Genomic DNA, 20,092 nt, shown 5'->3' on the forward strand with positions numbered 1-20,092 from the left:
CTCCGATTTCGTTGAACCTCCATCGATTTTCATGAAAATTGGTGAGTAATTAAAGGATACCTCAAGGGACAAAGGTGACATGATGCCAACTTGCGCTTTTACCCTGGGGGTGGTTGCCACCCCTTCTCGGGGATTAAAATTATTTTATTAAAAATATTACCATAAGTCCATAGAGGGACAAATTATAAGCAAAATTTGTTATATAAAGTTATTAAAATAAATCAACACTTTTTGAGTTATTAAAGACCAAAGATTTTATTTTTTCGTAAAAAAATGCATGTTTTAAATCGGTTTTTCACGTATAAATCAAAAACTATAAGCTTTTACAGAAAAGTTATTATTACTGAAAGTGAAGATAATAAAAAGTTGAATACATTCCTCACATAAAGAACTAAACTGATGTTAGTTCAAAGTGAGTTATTGGCAATTGAATATGTATTTTTTTCGACGAGTACTCAAATCTAAGTATTCAAGCTTAAATACCGGGAAAACGATGCAATGTATAAAATATTCCTGCTAAACATTTGTCAAAGTACGTCAGAATACCTATCAAATGAGCTTCAGAACAATGTAATAGCGTCAAAATTAAGCAAGTTATAATGGAAATAAAAGAACCCTTTCGAATTTTTTAGGAAAAAGTGACAAATGAAACATACGCCATTTCCACAAAAATTAAAATTTATAGTAATCCTTACAAGAATTTCTTTATATTAGCATAAGTAATGTTTTCAATAATTTTGACCGGTTTAGAATGCATATTTTTGAAGAAAAGATATAATTTAAAGAAATCATAATTTTTAAAATTATTGTAATTATCATATTCTTTTGATAATAACTCCAAAAATACTCAATATACGTAAAAAATTATATAAAACCAAATTTTAGTTATTTCTGTGCAAAATATTCTACCTGTTTTACTATTTCTATAGGGTAAAAAATAACCGAGATAGAAACGATTAAATCTTAAATTTTGCTGTGGGAACCATGCAACCGGGGTCATGTAACCTTTAATTTTTTTTAAAGTAAGGGGTTTAGAAGATTAGATTTAACGTGCTTAAATAGAACTTGGAATTAGCTTTCAAACAGTCTTTAGTTGAACCTGATAACGTAAACACGAACGGAGTTATTAAAAAAAAACAATAACATTTTTTGGAAAAATTTTTAAAAGATAAACTTTGAAAAAATTTTGGTGCATAAATTTTAATGCTATCAACATGTTCGGGGGCTCATTTGATAGATATGTTTAAGTACTTTGACAAAAAATGTTTAATAAGTTTATGTTATAAAATGCATCAATTTCCCGTTAGCTTGAATACTTAGAGTTTTTTACTCGCCGAAAAAAATATACATTCAATTACCTATAAACTCACTTTTAGTTAACATTAAAAGGTTTTTCTAGTAAGGGATTTATTTCATTTCTTATTAGCTTCAATTTTGACAATAATAACTTTTTGGTAAAAACTTACACTTTTTGAGTTATTGATGAAAAATTGGTTAAAAACATGCATTTTTCTCAAGAAAAATTAAAATCTTTGATTTTTAATAACTCAAAAAGTTTTGATTTATTTTAATAACTTTATATAACAAATTTTGCTTGAAATTAATCCCTCTATCGAATTATGGGGTTCTTTTTAATAAAATAATTTTCACCCCCGAGAAGGGATGGCATCCACCCCCAGGATAAAAGCGCAAGTTGGCACCATGTCACCTTTGTTCCTTGAGATATCCTCTAACCACTCACCAATTTTCATGAAAATCGATGGAGGTTGAACGAAATCCGAGGTAATAGCTCATTTCCACCTTCAGTGACTCCACTATTTACGTTTTTCAACCATTTATGCCATAAAAAAAGAAGTATTCGCATTTTACGTTTTTCAACCATTTATGATACACTTTGGACCTTCATATTTCACCCAGAAAAACTTTATAATATGATAAAACAATACTGTAAATTTCATTAAGATCGGTTTAATAGATTTTGCAAAATAAATTTTGCAATCTAGCTTTCGCAAAAAAAATTCATTATTTCAAAATGTTTCAGCACTGAAAATAAAGCAGACAGCCAGTTGAGAAATTTGATTTGGTTCTTAAGTTTACAATACCGTCTTTTAGAGTAAATTTCGAGATATCGTTTAGTTCTTTAAATGGACAAGAATGATCTGCTATGTACGTAAGATCTTTTTTGCACATAGACGGTATCACGGTAGTTTTATCATTACATGAAATTAAGTGTGTGAGAATATTTTCATTGTCTACCATAATTCTATAACGATCTCTATGTCTTTCTTTTTCATTTGAAATATTTTTTTGAGGAAACTGCTCATTTAGTACGTTCTGACTTAATTTGTCAAGACATACTTTTGCTTCAGAAGTTTTAAGTTGCTGTTCTATAACCCAGACATTACAACTTCCATTAAATAAACTTATTTTCAAAAAATGCCATTTTTTATGTATATACCAATAGAAATAAGTAAAATTTGATTTGGTTGTTAAGTTTACAACAGCATCCTTCAGAATAAATCTCCCAGTACCATTTAGTTCTTTAAATGTACATGAGGCATCTCCTATGTACGTCAGATCTTTTTTGCACATAGTCGGTAACACAGCAGTTTCATCTGTGCATGATTTTGAGTGTATTCGAATAATATCTTCTTCTACCATAACTTTGTAATTAATTCTGGAATTAACTAACGGCGACTGTAGTGTTAGAAATATGTAGGCTAGATAAATAATGCTACTCTTTCCAACCATTGTGGAACTATACCTGCAATACAAAAAAATTATTTAGAGTTTTTCTATGGTAGTATTTTTTAAATTTATCTTAAACAGTTTAGCCAGATAAGAAAGTTGATATTAACTCGAAAATCTAACAGGGAGATTACTTACGTTCAGTAATATGACTAACAGCAAACATTTAAAATAAAAGCGAACACATTATGAAAATAACTCATATAATAATATTTGAATTATCCTCCCACTCAAAAAGATCCGGAACATTGTTTAAATGATCAAAATGTCAAAAAATGAAGGAAAAATTAGATTTTTTTCTTGGGTTCTTGATTATAACTTTAAAAGTACCTATTCATTTCCGAGAAAAGTTGCACCGACATAAAAGTTTTCTAATTAAATTTCCTGCCATATGGGATTAACTGAAAATTTTAAAAATTGTCACCCTTGTTGCAAAATAGCTCTAATTTCGAAAAAAACATAAAAAAAGAAGTATTCGCATTTTTAGTGCAGTCACTGAAGGTTTTCACCTCCGATTTCGTTGAACCTCCATCGATTTTCATGAAAATTGGTGAGTAATTAAAGGATACCTCAAGGGACAAAGGTGACATGATGCCAACTTGCGCTTTTACCCTGGGGGTGGTTGCCACCCCTTCTCGGGGATTAAAATTATTTTATTAAAAATATTACCATAAGTCCATAGAGGGACAAATTATAAGCAAAATTTGTTATATAAAGTTATTAAAATAAATCAACACTTTTTGAGTTATTAAAGACCAAAGATTTTATTTTTTCGTAAAAAAATGCATGTTTTAAATCGGTTTTTCACGTATAAATCAAAAACTATAAGCTTTTACAGAAAAGTTATTATTACTGAAAGTGAAGATAATAAAAAGTTGAATACATTCCTCACATAAAGAACTAAACTGATGTTAGTTCAAAGTGAGTTATTGGCAATTGAATATGTATTTTTTTCGACGAGTACTCAAATCTAAGTATTCAAGCTTAAATACCGGGAAAACGATGCAATGTATAAAATATTCCTGCTAAACATTTGTCAAAGTACGTCAGAATACCTATCAAATGAGCTTCAGAACAATGTAATAGCGTCAAAATTAAGCAAGTTATAATGGAAATAAAAGAACCCTTTCGAATTTTTTAGGAAAAAGTGACAAATGAAACATACGCCATTTCCACAAAAATTAAAATTTATAGTAATCCTTACAAGAATTTCTTTATATTAGCATAAGTAATGTTTTCAATAATTTTGACCGGTTTAGAATGCATATTTTTGAAGAAAAGATATAATTTAAAGAAATCATAATTTTTAAAATTATTGTAATTATCATATTCTTTTGATAATAACTCCAAAAATACTCAATATACGTAAAAAATTATATAAAACCAAATTTTAGTTATTTCTGTGCAAAATATTCTACCTGTTTTACTATTTCTATAGGGTAAAAAATAACCGAGATAGAAACGATTAAATCTTAAATTTTGCTGTGGGAACCATGCAACCGGGGTCATGTAACCTTTAATTTTTTTTAAAGTAAGGGGTTTAGAAGATTAGATTTAACGTGCTTAAATAGAACTTGGAATTAGCTTTCAAACAGTCTTTAGTTGAACCTGATAACGTAAACACGAACGGAGTTATTAAAAAAAAACAATAACATTTTTTGGAAAAATTTTTAAAAGATAAACTTTGAAAAAATTTTGGTGCATAAATTTTAATGCTATCAACATGTTCGGGGGCTCATTTGATAGATATGTTTAAGTACTTTGACAAAAAATGTTTAATAAGTTTATGTTATAAAATGCATCAATTTCCCGTTAGCTTGAATACTTAGAGTTTTTTACTCGCCGAAAAAAATATACATTCAATTACCTATAAACTCACTTTTAGTTAACATTAAAAGGTTTTTCTAGTAAGGGATTTATTTCATTTCTTATTAGCTTCAATTTTGACAATAATAACTTTTTGGTAAAAACTTACACTTTTTGAGTTATTGATGAAAAATTGGTTAAAAACATGCATTTTTCTCAAGAAAAATTAAAATCTTTGATTTTTAATAACTCAAAAAGTTTTGATTTATTTTAATAACTTTATATAACAAATTTTGCTTGAAATTAATCCCTCTATCGAATTATGGGGTTCTTTTTAATAAAATAATTTTCACCCCCGAGAAGGGATGGCATCCACCCCCAGGATAAAAGCGCAAGTTGGCACCATGTCACCTTTGTTCCTTGAGATATCCTCTAACCACTCACCAATTTTCATGAAAATCGATGGAGGTTGAACGAAATCCGAGGTAATAGCTCATTTCCACCTTCAGTGACTCCACTATTTACGTTTTTCAACCATTTATGCCATAAAAAAAGAAGTATTCGCATTTTACGTTTTTCAACCATTTATGATACACTTTGGACCTTCATATTTCACCCAGAAAAACTTTATAATATGATAAAACAATACTGTAAATTTCATTAAGATCGGTTTAATAGATTTTGCAAAATAAATTTTGCAATCTAGCTTTCGCAAAAAAAATTCATTATTTCAAAATGTTTCAGCACTGAAAATAAAGCAGACAGCCAGTTGAATTTGTTTTTACGTATAAAAGAATACTGTACCTTTCATTTGCAATTTGCAAAATTAAAATCGGTTAACTACCACGGCGTCAGGATTTTTTTTAAATAAACATTAATTTTTGGTGCTACGCGCAGGACAGCGGATACGTTCGCTCTGATGGGACGTTCCAATGACCTTTGATAATGATTGATAAATTTTAATTTTTAGTACATTTCGAAATAAATAAATAAATTTGTTTATTGCAAAATAAAAACACACACTCTGTCCTTTGAAATAACACATTTTTTTGCAAAAACATTCTTTGTTCATATATTTTAGCTTAGAAAATAAAATTATATTATTTTTAAACATATGCAATTGTTTAAACAATTTTTCATAAACAATAATTAAATTAGTTTGATTTTTGTGGAATTAAAATATGAAGATTCCACAAAATATAGAGTAAGAAAATAAAATATTAGATAAAGATTGGAAGAAATTTTGGTGAAAATCAACTTGTGTGAATCGAACACCGCTGTCCTGCGCGTAGCAACAAAAATTAATGTTTTTGCTTCTTTAGGGACGTTGTGCGATTTTTGGATAGGGGAAAAGCAGTGAATTCGCGACCATCATCGCGACCGTCATTGCTACCGTCATCGCTTATGCTATACATATATTATTTGTATGTAGATATAAATTTAAAATAAATGTAAAACCTCTTTTAGGATGGGGAAAAAGGATTTATTTCGCGACCGTCATCTCTTCGGCGAAATAAATTTTGTACATATCTGTATTATGTGTATCTATACATAAATTGTATAGAAGTATTTAAATTTAAAATAAATGTAAAACCTATTTTTGAATAAGGAAAAAGGAATTATTTCGCGACCGTCATTGCGACCGTCATCTCTTCGGCGAAATAAATGCGACCCTCATCGCTTCGGCGAAATAAATTTTTAAAGTGAAAACGTTTTTTGGGGACGTTGTGTACTTTTTAGCTAGGGAAAAAGTATTTAATTAGCGACATTTTTGAAGTGGAAACTTCTTTAGGGACGTTGTGCACTTTTTGGCTGTGAAAAAATAATAAATTATCGACCGTTATCGCTTCGACGAAATAAATATTTGAAGTGAAACTTCTTTAGAGACGTTGTGCACTTTTTCGATGGAAAAAAGTATTAAATTAGCGACCGTCATCGCTTCGATGAAATAAATTTTTGAAGTGAAAACTTCTTGAGGGACGTTGTGCACTTTTTGAATGGGAAAAATTATTAAATTAGCGACCGTCATCGCTTCGACGAAATAAATTTTTTAATTGAAAATTTTTTTAGGGCTGTTGTGCACTTTTGGGATGGGGGAAAAGTATTGAATCGGGACCGTCATCGCGACCCTCATCGCTTCGACGAAATAAATATTTGAAGTGAAACTTCTTTAGGGACGTTGTGCACTTTTTCGATAGAAAAGTATTAAATTAGCGACCGTCATCGCTTCAATGAAATAAATTTTTGAAGTTACGACTTCTTGGGGGACGTTGTGCACTTTTTGGACGGGGAAAAATATTAAATTAGCGATTGTCCTCGCTTCGACGAAATTAATTTTTGAAGTGAAAACTTCTTTATGGACGTTGTGCACTTTTTGGATGGGAAAAAGTATTCAATTAGCGACCGTCATCGCGACCATCATCGCTTCGATGAAATAAATATTTGAAGTGAAAACTTCTTGAGAGACGTTGTGCACTTTTTGATGGGGAAAAAGTATTAAATTAGCGACCGTCATCGCTTCGACGAAATACATTTTTGGAATGAAAATTTCTTTAGGGACGTTGTGCACTTCTTGGATGGGGAAAAATATTGAATTTGCGACCGTCATCACTTCGCTGAAATAAATTTTGTACGTATATTAATTATGTGTATGTATACATAAATAGCATAGGGCATAAGCATCGCGTATATGATATAGGTATAGCACTTCTTTTTGGATGGGGAAAAATATTGAGCTCGTAATTTATATACTATAAGAAGTTTTCACTTCTCTCGGCCCTCCCACGAGTGCCTTCAACTTTTTTTTTAATTCCTGACGCTGTGGTAGTTAACCGATTTTAATTTTGCAAATTGAAAATGAAAGGTACAGTATACTTCTATTTGTAAAAAAAAACTTTACTTGCTATCTCCTTTATTTTCAGTCCTGCAATATTTTGAAAAAATGAATTTTTTTTGCGAAAGCTGGATTGCATAATTTATTTTGCAAAATCTATTGAACCGATCTTAACTTACTTTACAGTATTGTTTTACAATATCATAAAGTTTTTCCGGGTGAAATATGAAGGTCCTAAGTGAAGCAGAAATGGTTGAAAAACGTAAAATGCGAATACTTGTTTTTTATATTTATAAACAATGGTAATATGGTTTATAAACTAGGGTAACAATTTTAAAAAAATTTAACCAATCTGATATTGTAGAAAATTTAATTACACAACTTTTATTTTAGTGCGACTTTTCTCGGAAGTAAATACTTTTAAAGCTATAATCAAAAAACAAAGAAAAAAATCAAATTTTTCCTTCATTTTTTGACATTTTTATTATTTAAACAATGTTCCGGACCTTTTTGAGTGGGAGGAAAACTCAATTATTATTGAGTATTGAAAGTCGCTATCTGCTTTTTTCTGTTTGAAATGTAAAATTAAACCCTTGTCGTTACAATCCTAATAGAAATAAATAACTTTCCACTTGAAGTTAACTTTACTTACGTATAATTAATTAAATACGATTCATGTGATTCGACCGGTTTGGAATGCTTAGTTTAGAAAAAATAGTTGATTATATCGAAAAAGACATTATTATAATTAAAAAAAAAAGTGATTTTTCTTAAATAAACCTAAAAGTATTAATGATACAAAAACAAAAAAACTAAAAATTTATTTAAGTACAATGCACTTTTTTTTTAATGATAAAAATGTCATTTTTGATTTAATCAACTATTTTGTCTAAACTAAGCATTCCAAACCAGTCGAATCAATTATACCTAAATAAAGTTAATATGAAGTGGGAAGTTATTCATTTCTATTAGGATTGTAACGACGAGGGTTTAATTTTTACATTTCAAAAAGAAAAAGCAGAGAGCGACGTTATTTTCATCATAAGTCAGTCGGTTCTTATGCAAAAAACTTTTGTCGGAGATTATTTGGAAGGTATTTTAATGAACTTTAAATGATGTTTCTTAAATTTTCCCAAAAAATTGTCCTCAGTCCTCAGAAATTAAAAACAATATTTAGGTTTAAAAATACTAGGAACATTTCATAACCTGATGAGATTTTCCCAGTTCGGAATAAGAGGTAGTTTTCACCCTTAAAAATAATGTTTAAGGGTTGAAATCCTCAGAAATTAAATTAGAAATATCAAATCCTTCTTACCTAAATCATCCGATCCAAATTTTATCCTCCTTAAACTTTTTTGAGCAATTTTAAGCAAATTTGAGCAATTAGGGGTAGTTTTCATCCTTAACAATAAAACTTGAAATGACTGAAATAGTCAATAATACAAGTATAGTCTGTTCGCTAAACTCAGACGGAACTTTCTAGATATTTTAGTCGGTAATTTTGCCAATTTTAGTAAAATTGGCAAAAAATAATTACTAAATAGTTAATAATCACTAAATAGTTAGTAATTTTGCCAATTTTTGCAAAATTGGCAAAAACAAAAAATTATCGACTAAAATATCTAGCCAGTTGCGTCTGAGTTTAGCGAACCGACTATATTAGAAAACCATTATTTAATACATCTGAACTTCCCCTTTTTTGAAAAAGCATTGGATGAAGCAATCGAAGGTATAAAAATCAATGGAAAATTGACAAATAACATCCGATATGCGGACGATACAGTTGTACTTGCCAGTAGTATCGATGAACTTCAGTATCTTATGGACAGGGTACAAAGAATGAGTGAAGAAAGAGGACTTAACCTCAACATCCAGGTTAGCTGAACAGACAGGACATGTATTCTGCCCCGCATTATACATCTCCTGAACTGAAACTCGCCTGGAGCTTTTTTTTAAACTAATATTCATTATGTGAATAATATTATAGAATGAATAAAGGCCTTTATTATTATTATTATTATTATTAACATAAATAAAACAAAATGGATGCTGGTGAGCAAAACTCAAAAACCTGCCAGACAATTGAAAATAAAAAACCAACTAATTGAACACGTTGACTCGTATATATACCTTGGAACAGTCGTCAACTCGAAATGGGATCAAACAACCGAAATACGATCTAGAATTAAAAAGGCCAGAGCAACATTTAACAACATGAAAAATATATTCACCCATTCCGACATATCTCTCCCACTAAAAATACGACTGCTAAAGTGCTATGTATTTCCAGTCTTGCTGTATGGCGCAGAGGCATGGACACTGATGGAAACATTAATGAGAAAACTGAAGGCATTCGAAATGTGGGTGTATCGACGGGTCTAGGACGTTTCATCGCCGCCGTTTCGATGCCGCCAGTTCGATGCCGATGCCGGCCGATTCATCGCCAGTCAATTAATCGCTATCTGATATATTTCCGAATTTTCGACAGTTACAATTATTAGTTATTTTTAGTATTAATAAGGAATTCTAGGAAATGCGAGATATGACGGCGATGAAATGGACTGGCGATGAACCGGCGGCATCGAAACGGCCGGCGATGAACCGGCGGCATCGAAACGTCCCATTCCGGTATCGACGTATCCTCAAAATATCCTGGACGACTCACACCACCAACGTAGAGGTACTGCGCCGAATGGGAAAACAAAAAGCAATCTGTTTCACAATTAAGAAACGGAAACTTGAATACCTCGGTCATATTGTGAGATATGATAAATATCATATACTCCAACCGATCATACAGGGTAGAATAGAAAGCAAACGCGGACCCGGAAGAAGAAGACACTCATGGCTTCAAAACTTACGCCAATGGTTTGGACTGACATCGATCGAGTTATTCAGAAACGTCGCAAACAAAATTAAAATTGCTATGATGATAGCCAACGTCCGCAACGGACAAGGCACATTAAGAAGAAGAAGAAATTTCACTCTTTTTAGCTTTTTTTATAGATTATGGCAATAAGGGGTATTTTTCACCCTTTAAAAATAAAAAGCGCCTGTCAGAACACACAATAGATTTTGAAGTGGAGGGTAAGGTGAATTTAATTCCAAATTTTTATGCAAATCAGTCCATTCTGTAAAAATTGCCAGCTTTTGTCCTATTTTAAGCTTCATTTCTTGGAATAGGTGGCAAGGCAATGCCAATAAAAATAAATCAACAGATATTTTATGATGTCTGACGGAGTTTAAGGGATATCATATACAATAATAAAGATATGAAAGTAGATGGGAAAGTGTGCATATTATACCGGGTGTCCACTTATATTTTCCCCCATTTTAACTGCCTATAACTTCTAAACGGCTCAAGATAGAAATATGCGGTTTTCGCTGAAATGTTTTATTTTAGTAAAAGTTTTGTCTGAATGGATTGATTTTTTTATATCGCTTTCAAATACGAAAAAAAATGACAGATTAAAAAAAATAAAGTTTTTGACTTTTTTTAATGGAACACTCAGTATATTTTTCTGTAAATTGAAAGAAAGGTCATTTCACCTATCTAGCGGTGTAAAGTTTTTCAAAATCGGTTGTCAAATCACTGAGTAATTAATTTTTAAAATGAGGGGTGCAACGTGGATATCACATACATACCTAAATAACATAACTGAGCAAAATGATATTATATTATGTGATTTCCACATTGCATCTCTCATTTTAAAAATTAATGGCTCAGTCATTTCGCAACCGATTTAAAAAATTTTATATCGCTGTATAGGTAAATGACCGTTTTTTCAAGGTACAGAAAAATATACTGGGTGTTTTAATATAAAAGTCAACAACGTTTTTTTTCAAAAATCTGCCATTTTTTATTTAAGAGCGATATAAAAAATGATCATTTGCCTAAGAACTTGAAAAAACGGTAATTTATCTATCAAGCGATATGAAAATTTTTAAAATCGGTTGTCAAATGACTGAGCAATTAATTTTTAAAATGAGAGATGCAATGTGGAAATCACATAACTTGCTTAGTTATGTTGTTTAGGTATGTGATATCCACGTTGCACCTCTCATTTTAAAAATTAATTACTCAGTGATTTGACAACCGATTTTGAAAAACTTTATATCGCTAGATAGGTGAATGACCTTTCTTTCAATTTACAAAGAAATATACTGGGTGTTCCATTAAAAAGAAGCCAACAAAGTTTTTTCAAAAATCCGCCATTTTTTATTTCGTATTTGAAAGCGATATAAAAAATTCAATCCATTCAGACAAAACTTTTACTAAAATAAAACATTTCAGTGAACACCGCATATTTTTATCTTGAGCCGTTTAGAAGTTATAGGCAGTTAAAATGGGGGAAAATATCAGTGGACACCCGGTATAAAGTTAAAATCGAGGAACGACATAGCAGAAACAAAATAAATATTTATATCATCCAAAAACAGATCTTTGAGATCAATAATACCGTGTAGATATTGTATGTACATAGGTAGTCTTGCTGCCATAAATAGTTCGTCTATTTTTTTCTGCAAAAACGAGACGTGGTTATTTTTTTTAATGGAAATAAATTCAAGATCTTTTTCACAATTAACTCTTAAACGCCCAACAATATCTAGGTTCTATGTATGGCCAAGGGTGAGTAAAAATTGTCCACCTTCGAAAATTGCTAATATATGTGTTGGGAGTTGTTACAAACGTTAGAAATGGATTAAATTTAAGAATCTTATGCTTAGTTAACACAGAATTTTCTAGAATATTAATAATAACTATATACAGACCTTACGAAACTAATGAGTTATTAAAAAACAATCTGAAATAAGAAGACTAATCTAACTCCCACTCTTGAACTGCAGCATCTCTGCAACTGAAACAGACATTGGTTTTTTATTGTATTTGTCACACACCTACAGTAAGCACCACCAGTGGCGGCTAGTGGCTTTAGGGACAGGGTCGGCAAGGTTTTTTCTCCTCAGATAAGTATGCCATCTAATTAAAAGGCTTCAATTTCATAGAAGATTTTTGGTTTTTGTTTTTTTTTTATTTTTTTTTTATTTTTTTTTGTTTTTTTTTTAGTAAACCTTTTTATAAATTAACTCTAGTCTATGTTGTTTCGAAGTAGCAAAATGGGTTTTTTTATTAATGGCTTTGACAGAGCCAATTAGCCAGACTATTTGTGTTTTTTTTTGTATGGTATTACAATAACAATTTTAAGTTAATATCTAAGCCTACTTATTATCTAAATTTACAGAGTGTTATAATATATTAATGGATACATTTTTCAATTTTGTGTGATATTTTTACAATTTTATAATTTTATTGTCTAAGCCTATTTAAAATTTAAATTTACAAGACCTTACATATTCGTAAAGACATTGTAACGTCTGCTTATTTTTTGGAAAAAGAATTTCGTTTAAATTGACAGGTAAAGGACAATTTAGATCAATTAACTTTTCATACATTACTTTAATATTTTGTCTGTACAGTCCACACTCCAATATGAGGTGCTGTAGATCTCCCATTCCACCACAGGCGCAATATGGGTTATCACTGATACCTATGCTGTGTTTGTATGCTGGGGTTAGTGCGTGATTTGACCTCATTCTGTTTATTGTTTTATAAATAGCCTATTTGATTCTTGTTTAAACCATCTCTCATTGGGAATTAGTGGCTGGCAATTTCTAAAATTTATTCCCGTTGTACTTTGGTTATATACACGTTGCAAAATGGGTTATAACGTCATTGTAAAATTTAATATTATATTGTTTTGGAGAGGTTTTAAAAGTTTTTTCTATTGACCTTTGAGAAGTTTGACATTCTCTCTTGTTTCATGGTGTTTCGACAATACATTTTGACTTTTTTGAGACAAGAGAAATCCCGTTCATTTGAGGCAGAATTTCCCACATTTGAGCACAATAATTTATTAAATTCGGGAACAGTTTGTTGTACCTAATGAATTGCAGTATATAAAATTAAACATATTTTGTAACTTATCCCACCTTCTGAAAATATTTAGATCAGCATATAAAACTGTTAATCCATTTTCTTATTTTATTTGAATAAAGAATGATGGATAATTTTTAATGAACTTGTCTAATAGATATTTTGAAAATTCCTTGTAAATAATAATTGAGTTATCCTTCCGCTCAAAAAGGTCCGGAACATTGTTTAAATAATCGAAATGTCAAAAAATTAAGAAAAACTTCGATTTTTTCTTCGTTTTTTGATTTTAACTTTCAAAGTATTCACTTCTGAGAAAAGTTACACTGACATAAAAGTTGCGTAACTAAATTTACTACAATATAGGATTGGTTAAAAATTTTAAAAAGTGTCATCCTTGTTGCAATACAGCAATAATTGCGAAAAAAAAATAAAAAATAAGTATTCGTATTTTACGTTTTTCAACCATTTATGCTAACACATACGACCTTCATATTTTAACCAGAAAACCTTTATAATATAATAAAACAATACTGTAAATTTCATTAAGATCGATTCAAAACATTTTGCAAAATAAATTTTGCAATCTCTAGCTTTTGCAAAAAAAATTAATTTTTTCAAAATGTTGCAGTACTGACAATAAAGCAGATAGCAAGTTGAATTTTTTTACATATAGAAGAAAGGTACGGTATTCTTCTATACGTAAAAATAAATTCAACTTGCTGTCTGCTTTATTTTCGGTTCTGCAACATTTTGAAAAAATTAATTTTTTTGCGAAAGCTGCATTGCAAAAAATTAATCTTGCAAAATCTATTGAACCGATCTTAATGAAATTCACAGCATTTTTTTATTATATGATATAGTTTTTCTGGGTAAAATTATGAAGGTCTTAAGTGTAGCATAAACGGTTGAAAAACGTAAAATGCGAATACTTGTTTTTTATGATTTTTTCGCAATTATTGCTATTTTGCAACAAGGGTGACAATTTTTAAAATTTTTAACTAATCCCTTATTGTAGAAAATTTAATTACGCAACTTTTATGTCAGTACAACTTTTCTCGAAAATGAATACTTTTAAAGTTATAATCAAAAGATGAAGAAAAAAATCGAATTTTTCCTTTATTTTTTGACATTTTGATTATTTAAACAATGTTCCGGACCTTTTTGAGTGGGAGGATAACTCAAATATTATTATATGAATTATTTTCAAGCAATTTCTGCAAACAAATATGAGTCACCTCTCAACGTCCAAATTAAATCTCAACGTCCAAGTACGTGTTTTGTTGCCGTTTGCAGATCACCGCTGTGCTCGGCAGATTGTTTTTCTGCCGTACTTGTCATTCAAATAAATACGGGGAATGTATAATTGGTTGCCTATCGGCTAATATTCCATTGCATCTTATTACAAGCAAATGCTCAACTGGGTACGGCTAGCCGAAGCGGGCCATGGATTCACACAATCTCAATCGGGTGTATGGCTGGATAGGATCCTTAATTTAAAAAGTCTCTTACGCACAGCGCACAGGCATCACTTAACGTATCAGATCGTTCGAATTCTTTTAAAAACAATGAATAAAATTTAGTCTGTATCATCTCACAGATATTTTTTTTATTTCACAGAAACGAATATCATCAACTCTGATTAACTTATATATTTAAAAAAATCTATAATGTGTCCATAAATGTGTGGGTCGGCACGGCCGACCCTGACCAGCCGCCACTGAGCACCACGCTATTAGATATAGTCGGAAAAATGAAAGAATACCAATGAACGATCACATCAATCACTTATTTTGTATTTGCTGTCTTTTTCTATAACAAACTTTTATTATTTATAGAAAAAGACAGCAAATACAAAATAAGTGATTGATGTGATCGTTCATGGGTATTCTTTCATTTCTCCGACTGTACATTGGTAGGTAATTGCTATACTTATGGGCTAATCCGGTCCGTTCCCAGATGTGACTTTCATCTCTGTCATGTTACTGTCAAGAAACTATTCAAAATAATTGTTTTTCCATACAAAAAATACCTTAATTAATAGTATTGTTACTCTGCTTTAAAATAACTTTATTCAAACGCTAAGAATATTTTAATTCTTTAAAAGTTTTACAGCTTTAACAAAATGACAACTGTAAGCGTCAAATACAGCTGATCTATTAATTGTCAAATTTGCTATGTTAATATTCAGTTTCTATACATTTTCTGATGTTCTAAACGTCACTAGACATAAAAATAAACATTGCAACAAGTGAAGGGTCCAGGACTGTAATAGCTTGATGTTCCTATGTGTCTATTAGGGTGGCGGTTACTGTATATATTGGACTTAGCACACACTATGGTTGTCTTTGACAGTTTTTGAAGTTATTCTTCTTTTGGCGCGATTGAGAGTAAAATTTCATAAATCTGCGCGCATGCGCACACAGACAGTATGGCGTTTAGTTGCTAATCTTTCAAGATAGGTATGCATGTATATTATGTATCAGCGCAAATAAGTCATTAAAAGAATATATTATTGTTTTTAGTAAATGTATTATTTATTATAATTTTTGGATTTGTCTTTCTCTGTAGTAAGATAATAAAATATTATATAGGTATAACATTTTTATATGTCTATTTGTCACCGTGTTGTTAATTATATCCGAAACTTACGTGTCATTTAAAAGAAGCTCCGTGGCGTAGTTGGTAGAGCGGTGGGTCAGAGAACGGAAGCACACGGAAGGTCGCGGGTTCCAATCCTGGACGATTCAATTTTTTTTTTATTTTTGTTTGTTTTAATAAAAATTTTTTGAAAGTGGTAGATAAGAAAGTTAGTTTAATATTTAAATGAAATACAAATAACCTGTTAAGTATATTTACTTCGTTGAAATTATATAATAGAAGAATAACTTCTTACGTGCGTACAAAGTACACACACATTCTTTTTTACACCATCATTTCTACTTTCAAGAATTTGTAGTGCGAGGTCTATCGTCAGATTTAGCTTTATTCATGCCTAAGGTTTTGCCCCAAGATACCCTCCATTGTAACTACAATGAAAATATGTAACCCCTTCAGATCTTAACAAGAGCCGTTATTAGTTCGATGCCTAACTCCTGAAGGAATATGACCCTTCTATTACTTTTTATTCCATTATATACTCCATTGAGGGTGGTTAAGTGTAAATAAGGAAAATGCAAATGCGTAAATTGCAAATTATGAGCTCGTTAGGGGAGCTCGTTGGGGGCTGAGTCAGTCCCCTCCCACTACTTAAAAATAGGGATATTAAATCGATCTTTGCGGTAAAATTACGAGCTATTTATGAGCTTTCAAAGTGATATAGTTTCGATTTTTAAGTTCATCCCCTTCACCCTCAAACAGCTCTTTAATTGATTCAACTTAAGAGAAATATGCTTAGAAAAATTAAAATATATATCGTATCACGGATATAATATACACTATAAGAATAAATTCTTAACTCATGCCCATTTTGATTATTGAGCTTCAACCCCTTCGTAAGAAAACCACCCTATCTTCCCGGCTTAGAGAGAATTGTACTTAAAATAAATTAAATTAAAAAATTGGAGACTACATATCGTTTAATAATTTATGAGCTCGCAAAATACGCGTATTTAGATAATTAAATTGCAATTTCTTTTGTATAGTTCAGTCACTGAAGGTAAAAATCAACTATTACCTTCGTTTCAGTGAACCTCCATCGATTTTCACGAGAATTGGTGAGTAGTTAGAGTATACCTCAAGAAACAAAAGTGATATGGTGCCACCTTACGCTTTTACCCTGAGGGTGGATACCACCACTGCTTGGGGTAAAAATTATTTTTTTAAAAGTAGCCCCGCAAATTGATCGAGGGACAAATTCTAAGCAAAATTTGTTAAGTTATTAAAATAAATCGATACTTTTTGAGTTATTAAAGATCAAAGATTTTAGTTTTCGTGAAAAAAGATGCATGTTAAAGGGGTTCTTTATAAATAACTCAAAAACTGCAAGTTTTTACAAAAATGTTATTATTACCAAAGTTGAAGCTTTGAAAACCCTTCTAATATTAATTCAAAGCGAGTTATAGGTAATTGAATGTATATTTCTTTTTCGACGAGTACTTAAATCTAAGTATTCAAGCTTAAATAAGTGGAAAACGATGCATTTTATAAAATATATTTAATATTCCCTTGTCAAAGTAATCAGAAATACTACGAACGAAGTTGATAGCATCAAAAAAACAAGATACAATGAAAATAAAACGACCCTTTCGAATTTTTAGAAAATAGTGAAAAATAAAACATACGCCATTTCCACAAAAATTTAAATTTTAAAGCAATCCCTATGAGACTTCCCTATGAGCAGTTTCTAATTTGGCATAAGTATCTAATAACCTCAAACATTTTGACCGTTTTAGAATGCATATTTTTGAAGTAATAAAAAATATGATTTTAAAAAATCATAATTTTTAAAATTTTTGTAAATTACATTTTCGTTTGATAATAACTCCAAAAATACTCGATACACGTAAAAAATGATAAACAATGAAATTAGAGCTTTTCTGTTATCAAATATTTTACTTGTTTTTTATTTTTGTAGGATACAATTTAACCGAGATAGAAACGTTTAAAGCCTAAATTTTACTGCCAGAACCATGTATCCGGTACCCCTTAACCTTTTGTCTTAAAAAAACAAGTGATTTAAGAGATTAAATTTAATACAATTTTATAGCTCTTGAAATTATTATAGTCTATATATAATAGTTATATAATTAGTCTAAGATCCGAATATAGGTCGATCTCTACCCATCTACTTGCCGGACGAAACATTTTCTTTATTAAATTTCATATATAGACAAATATTTCTAGCCTATCAATATCGTGTCATATCTATCCTTAACGTAGGGGTTGAAATCAATATTCCAAGCACATTTTTTTGAAGTATGGTAGAATTATTTTATTTTTAAATTAAATAGGCATATTCAGTATAATTCATAGATTATTCAAGAAAAAATTCAAGGAAAAATATTAAAAAATAAGCTAACGGTGGCAAATTCGCACCTCAAAATACGCACCTCAAAATATAATAAATTTTACGGTAGACATCAGAACTCATCATCGAATCATGGTAAACACAAAACTCAAACAGATTTTATTAGTGTATGACTTTTTCGAGGTAGCGCTGTCGAGTTGTTTTGAGTTTTATCGACTTTTGACTTTTTGATATCGCTCAGAAATCAAAACAACGAAGTTTTTTGCAAAAAAGAGTGAAAATCAACATATTTATTATTAAAAAACTGAAGAAAAATCTTCTGCGTAAAAGGTATATTTATTTTGAAAAAAACCCAAAAAGGGCTACAAATACCCCATCACATCAAATACCACAAATATTGTTGAAAATTTTGGACCCAATTTTTTTGTCCGACAAGTGATCCAATATCTATTACACATGTAAAAAAAAACAGTACAAAATAAAAATAACATCTGTGGTATTAAATAAAAAGATTCCAGGAAATTGACATCGTCGGCGCATCAGACTGCGCATATGCCCCGCAAAAATTTTCCGACAAGTTTACCACATTATTGTAAAAATGTTTTATGGTAGATTCTGTTAAAATTAGCTATGTGATAATAGATTTATTATTTTCATAAATTTAACATATTTAGCGTGTCCGACGCGTAATATGACCCAATATTTTGTCCGACAAAATTGTTTTCGCTATTTATATGATAAAACCATTGATTAAAATAAAATGACCAATGTGGTTATACATTTTTTTCTTGCATAAAATTGACAACTTCGTGACAGCTTGACAGACAAACTTCCCACTACCATAGTGCGCCAAGCTCCGTCCGACTCCAGCCAAATAACAAGTATAAAAAGTTTCGACGGTGTGGTCATAAATAATAATTTTATATGTGGGCCCAAGGACTAAAAGCTTTTGATTGTGTAAATCACGACATTATGATTAAAAAAACTAAATTTCTATGGAATTCGAGGTATTTATTTGAATTAGTTCCTATCTTACTTGAATAATAGGAAACAACTGGTTAGAGCAAATTATACTGACTCTAGTCTCAAAAACATTGTACGCGGAGTACCACAAGGTTCAGTATTGGGTCCTCTACTGTTGCTTATCTTTATAAATAACATCACTAATTTAAAAATCGATGGAAAAAATTTTCTTTTTGCTGATGATACCAGTATCACTTGGAGCAACTCAAATATTGCAACTCTTTATGCAACTATAACTTCTGATTTGCTTACGATAAAAACCTGGTCTGGCTCTAATTTACTCTCTTTTAATGTGGATAAGACAGTAGCATTATCATATAAAAGTGCTCTTCAACCCCTGCTTGTTAATAATAACAGCTAGACCTCTACCGTTGATTCTGTGAAATTTCTCGGTATTTTTTTAGACAGCAACCTCAAATGGTCCTTCATATCGATTTGTTAAGTAAGAAACTCGCCTTAGCCTGCTATGCTATAAGATCTGTTTCGAAGGAACTCAATTTAGCATCTTCTAAAATACCATATTTTTCCTTGTTCGAGTCTCATCTTCGATATGGTTTTCCTTTTTGGGGTTCTAGTAGAGCTGCCCAATTAGATGTTATTTTTAAATTACAAAAAGGAACAATAAGATATCTGTTTGGCCTCAGAAGATCAACACTTTGCAGAAGTTACTTCAAAGATTACGGAATTTCAACCCTTCCATCTTTGTATATTTTAGAAACTGTTTGCTTAATTCGTAAACACATGCATGTCTTTCCAGCAAGGCCTCATCATGACTACTCCA

The 20,092-nt window shown here is 30.6% G+C and overlaps 2 protein-coding genes across 7 annotated transcripts in view; both read right to left on the reverse strand.

Moving 5' to 3' along the window:
• The window catches only part of LOC114339689 (uncharacterized), a 108,148-nt gene that overhangs the window by 11,887 nt on the left and 76,169 nt on the right, over positions 1 to 20,092 (reverse strand). The window contains exon 2 of one of the 6 annotated variants that reach the window (XM_028290362.2): positions 12,161 to 12,246. The exons of the other annotated variants lie outside the window; for them this stretch is intronic. The gene's annotated coding sequence lies outside the window, so the exon portion shown is untranslated. The remainder of the gene's footprint in view (positions 1 to 12,160; positions 12,247 to 20,092) is intronic. 6 annotated transcript variants of the gene reach the window in all.
• Positions 1 to 20,092, reverse strand: part of LOC126886229 (uncharacterized) — a 53,895-nt gene that overhangs the window by 500 nt on the left and 33,303 nt on the right. The window contains exon 3 of the mRNA XM_050653093.1: positions 2,500 to 2,764. Coding sequence (XP_050509050.1) covers positions 2,500 to 2,764 — 265 coding nt within the window. The remainder of the gene's footprint in view (positions 1 to 2,499; positions 2,765 to 20,092) is intronic.

The sequence above is a fragment of the Diabrotica virgifera genome, chromosome 6 (assembly GCF_917563875.1).
Source record: "Diabrotica virgifera virgifera chromosome 6, PGI_DIABVI_V3a".
Lineage (NCBI taxonomy): Eukaryota > Metazoa > Arthropoda > Insecta > Coleoptera > Chrysomelidae > Diabrotica > Diabrotica virgifera.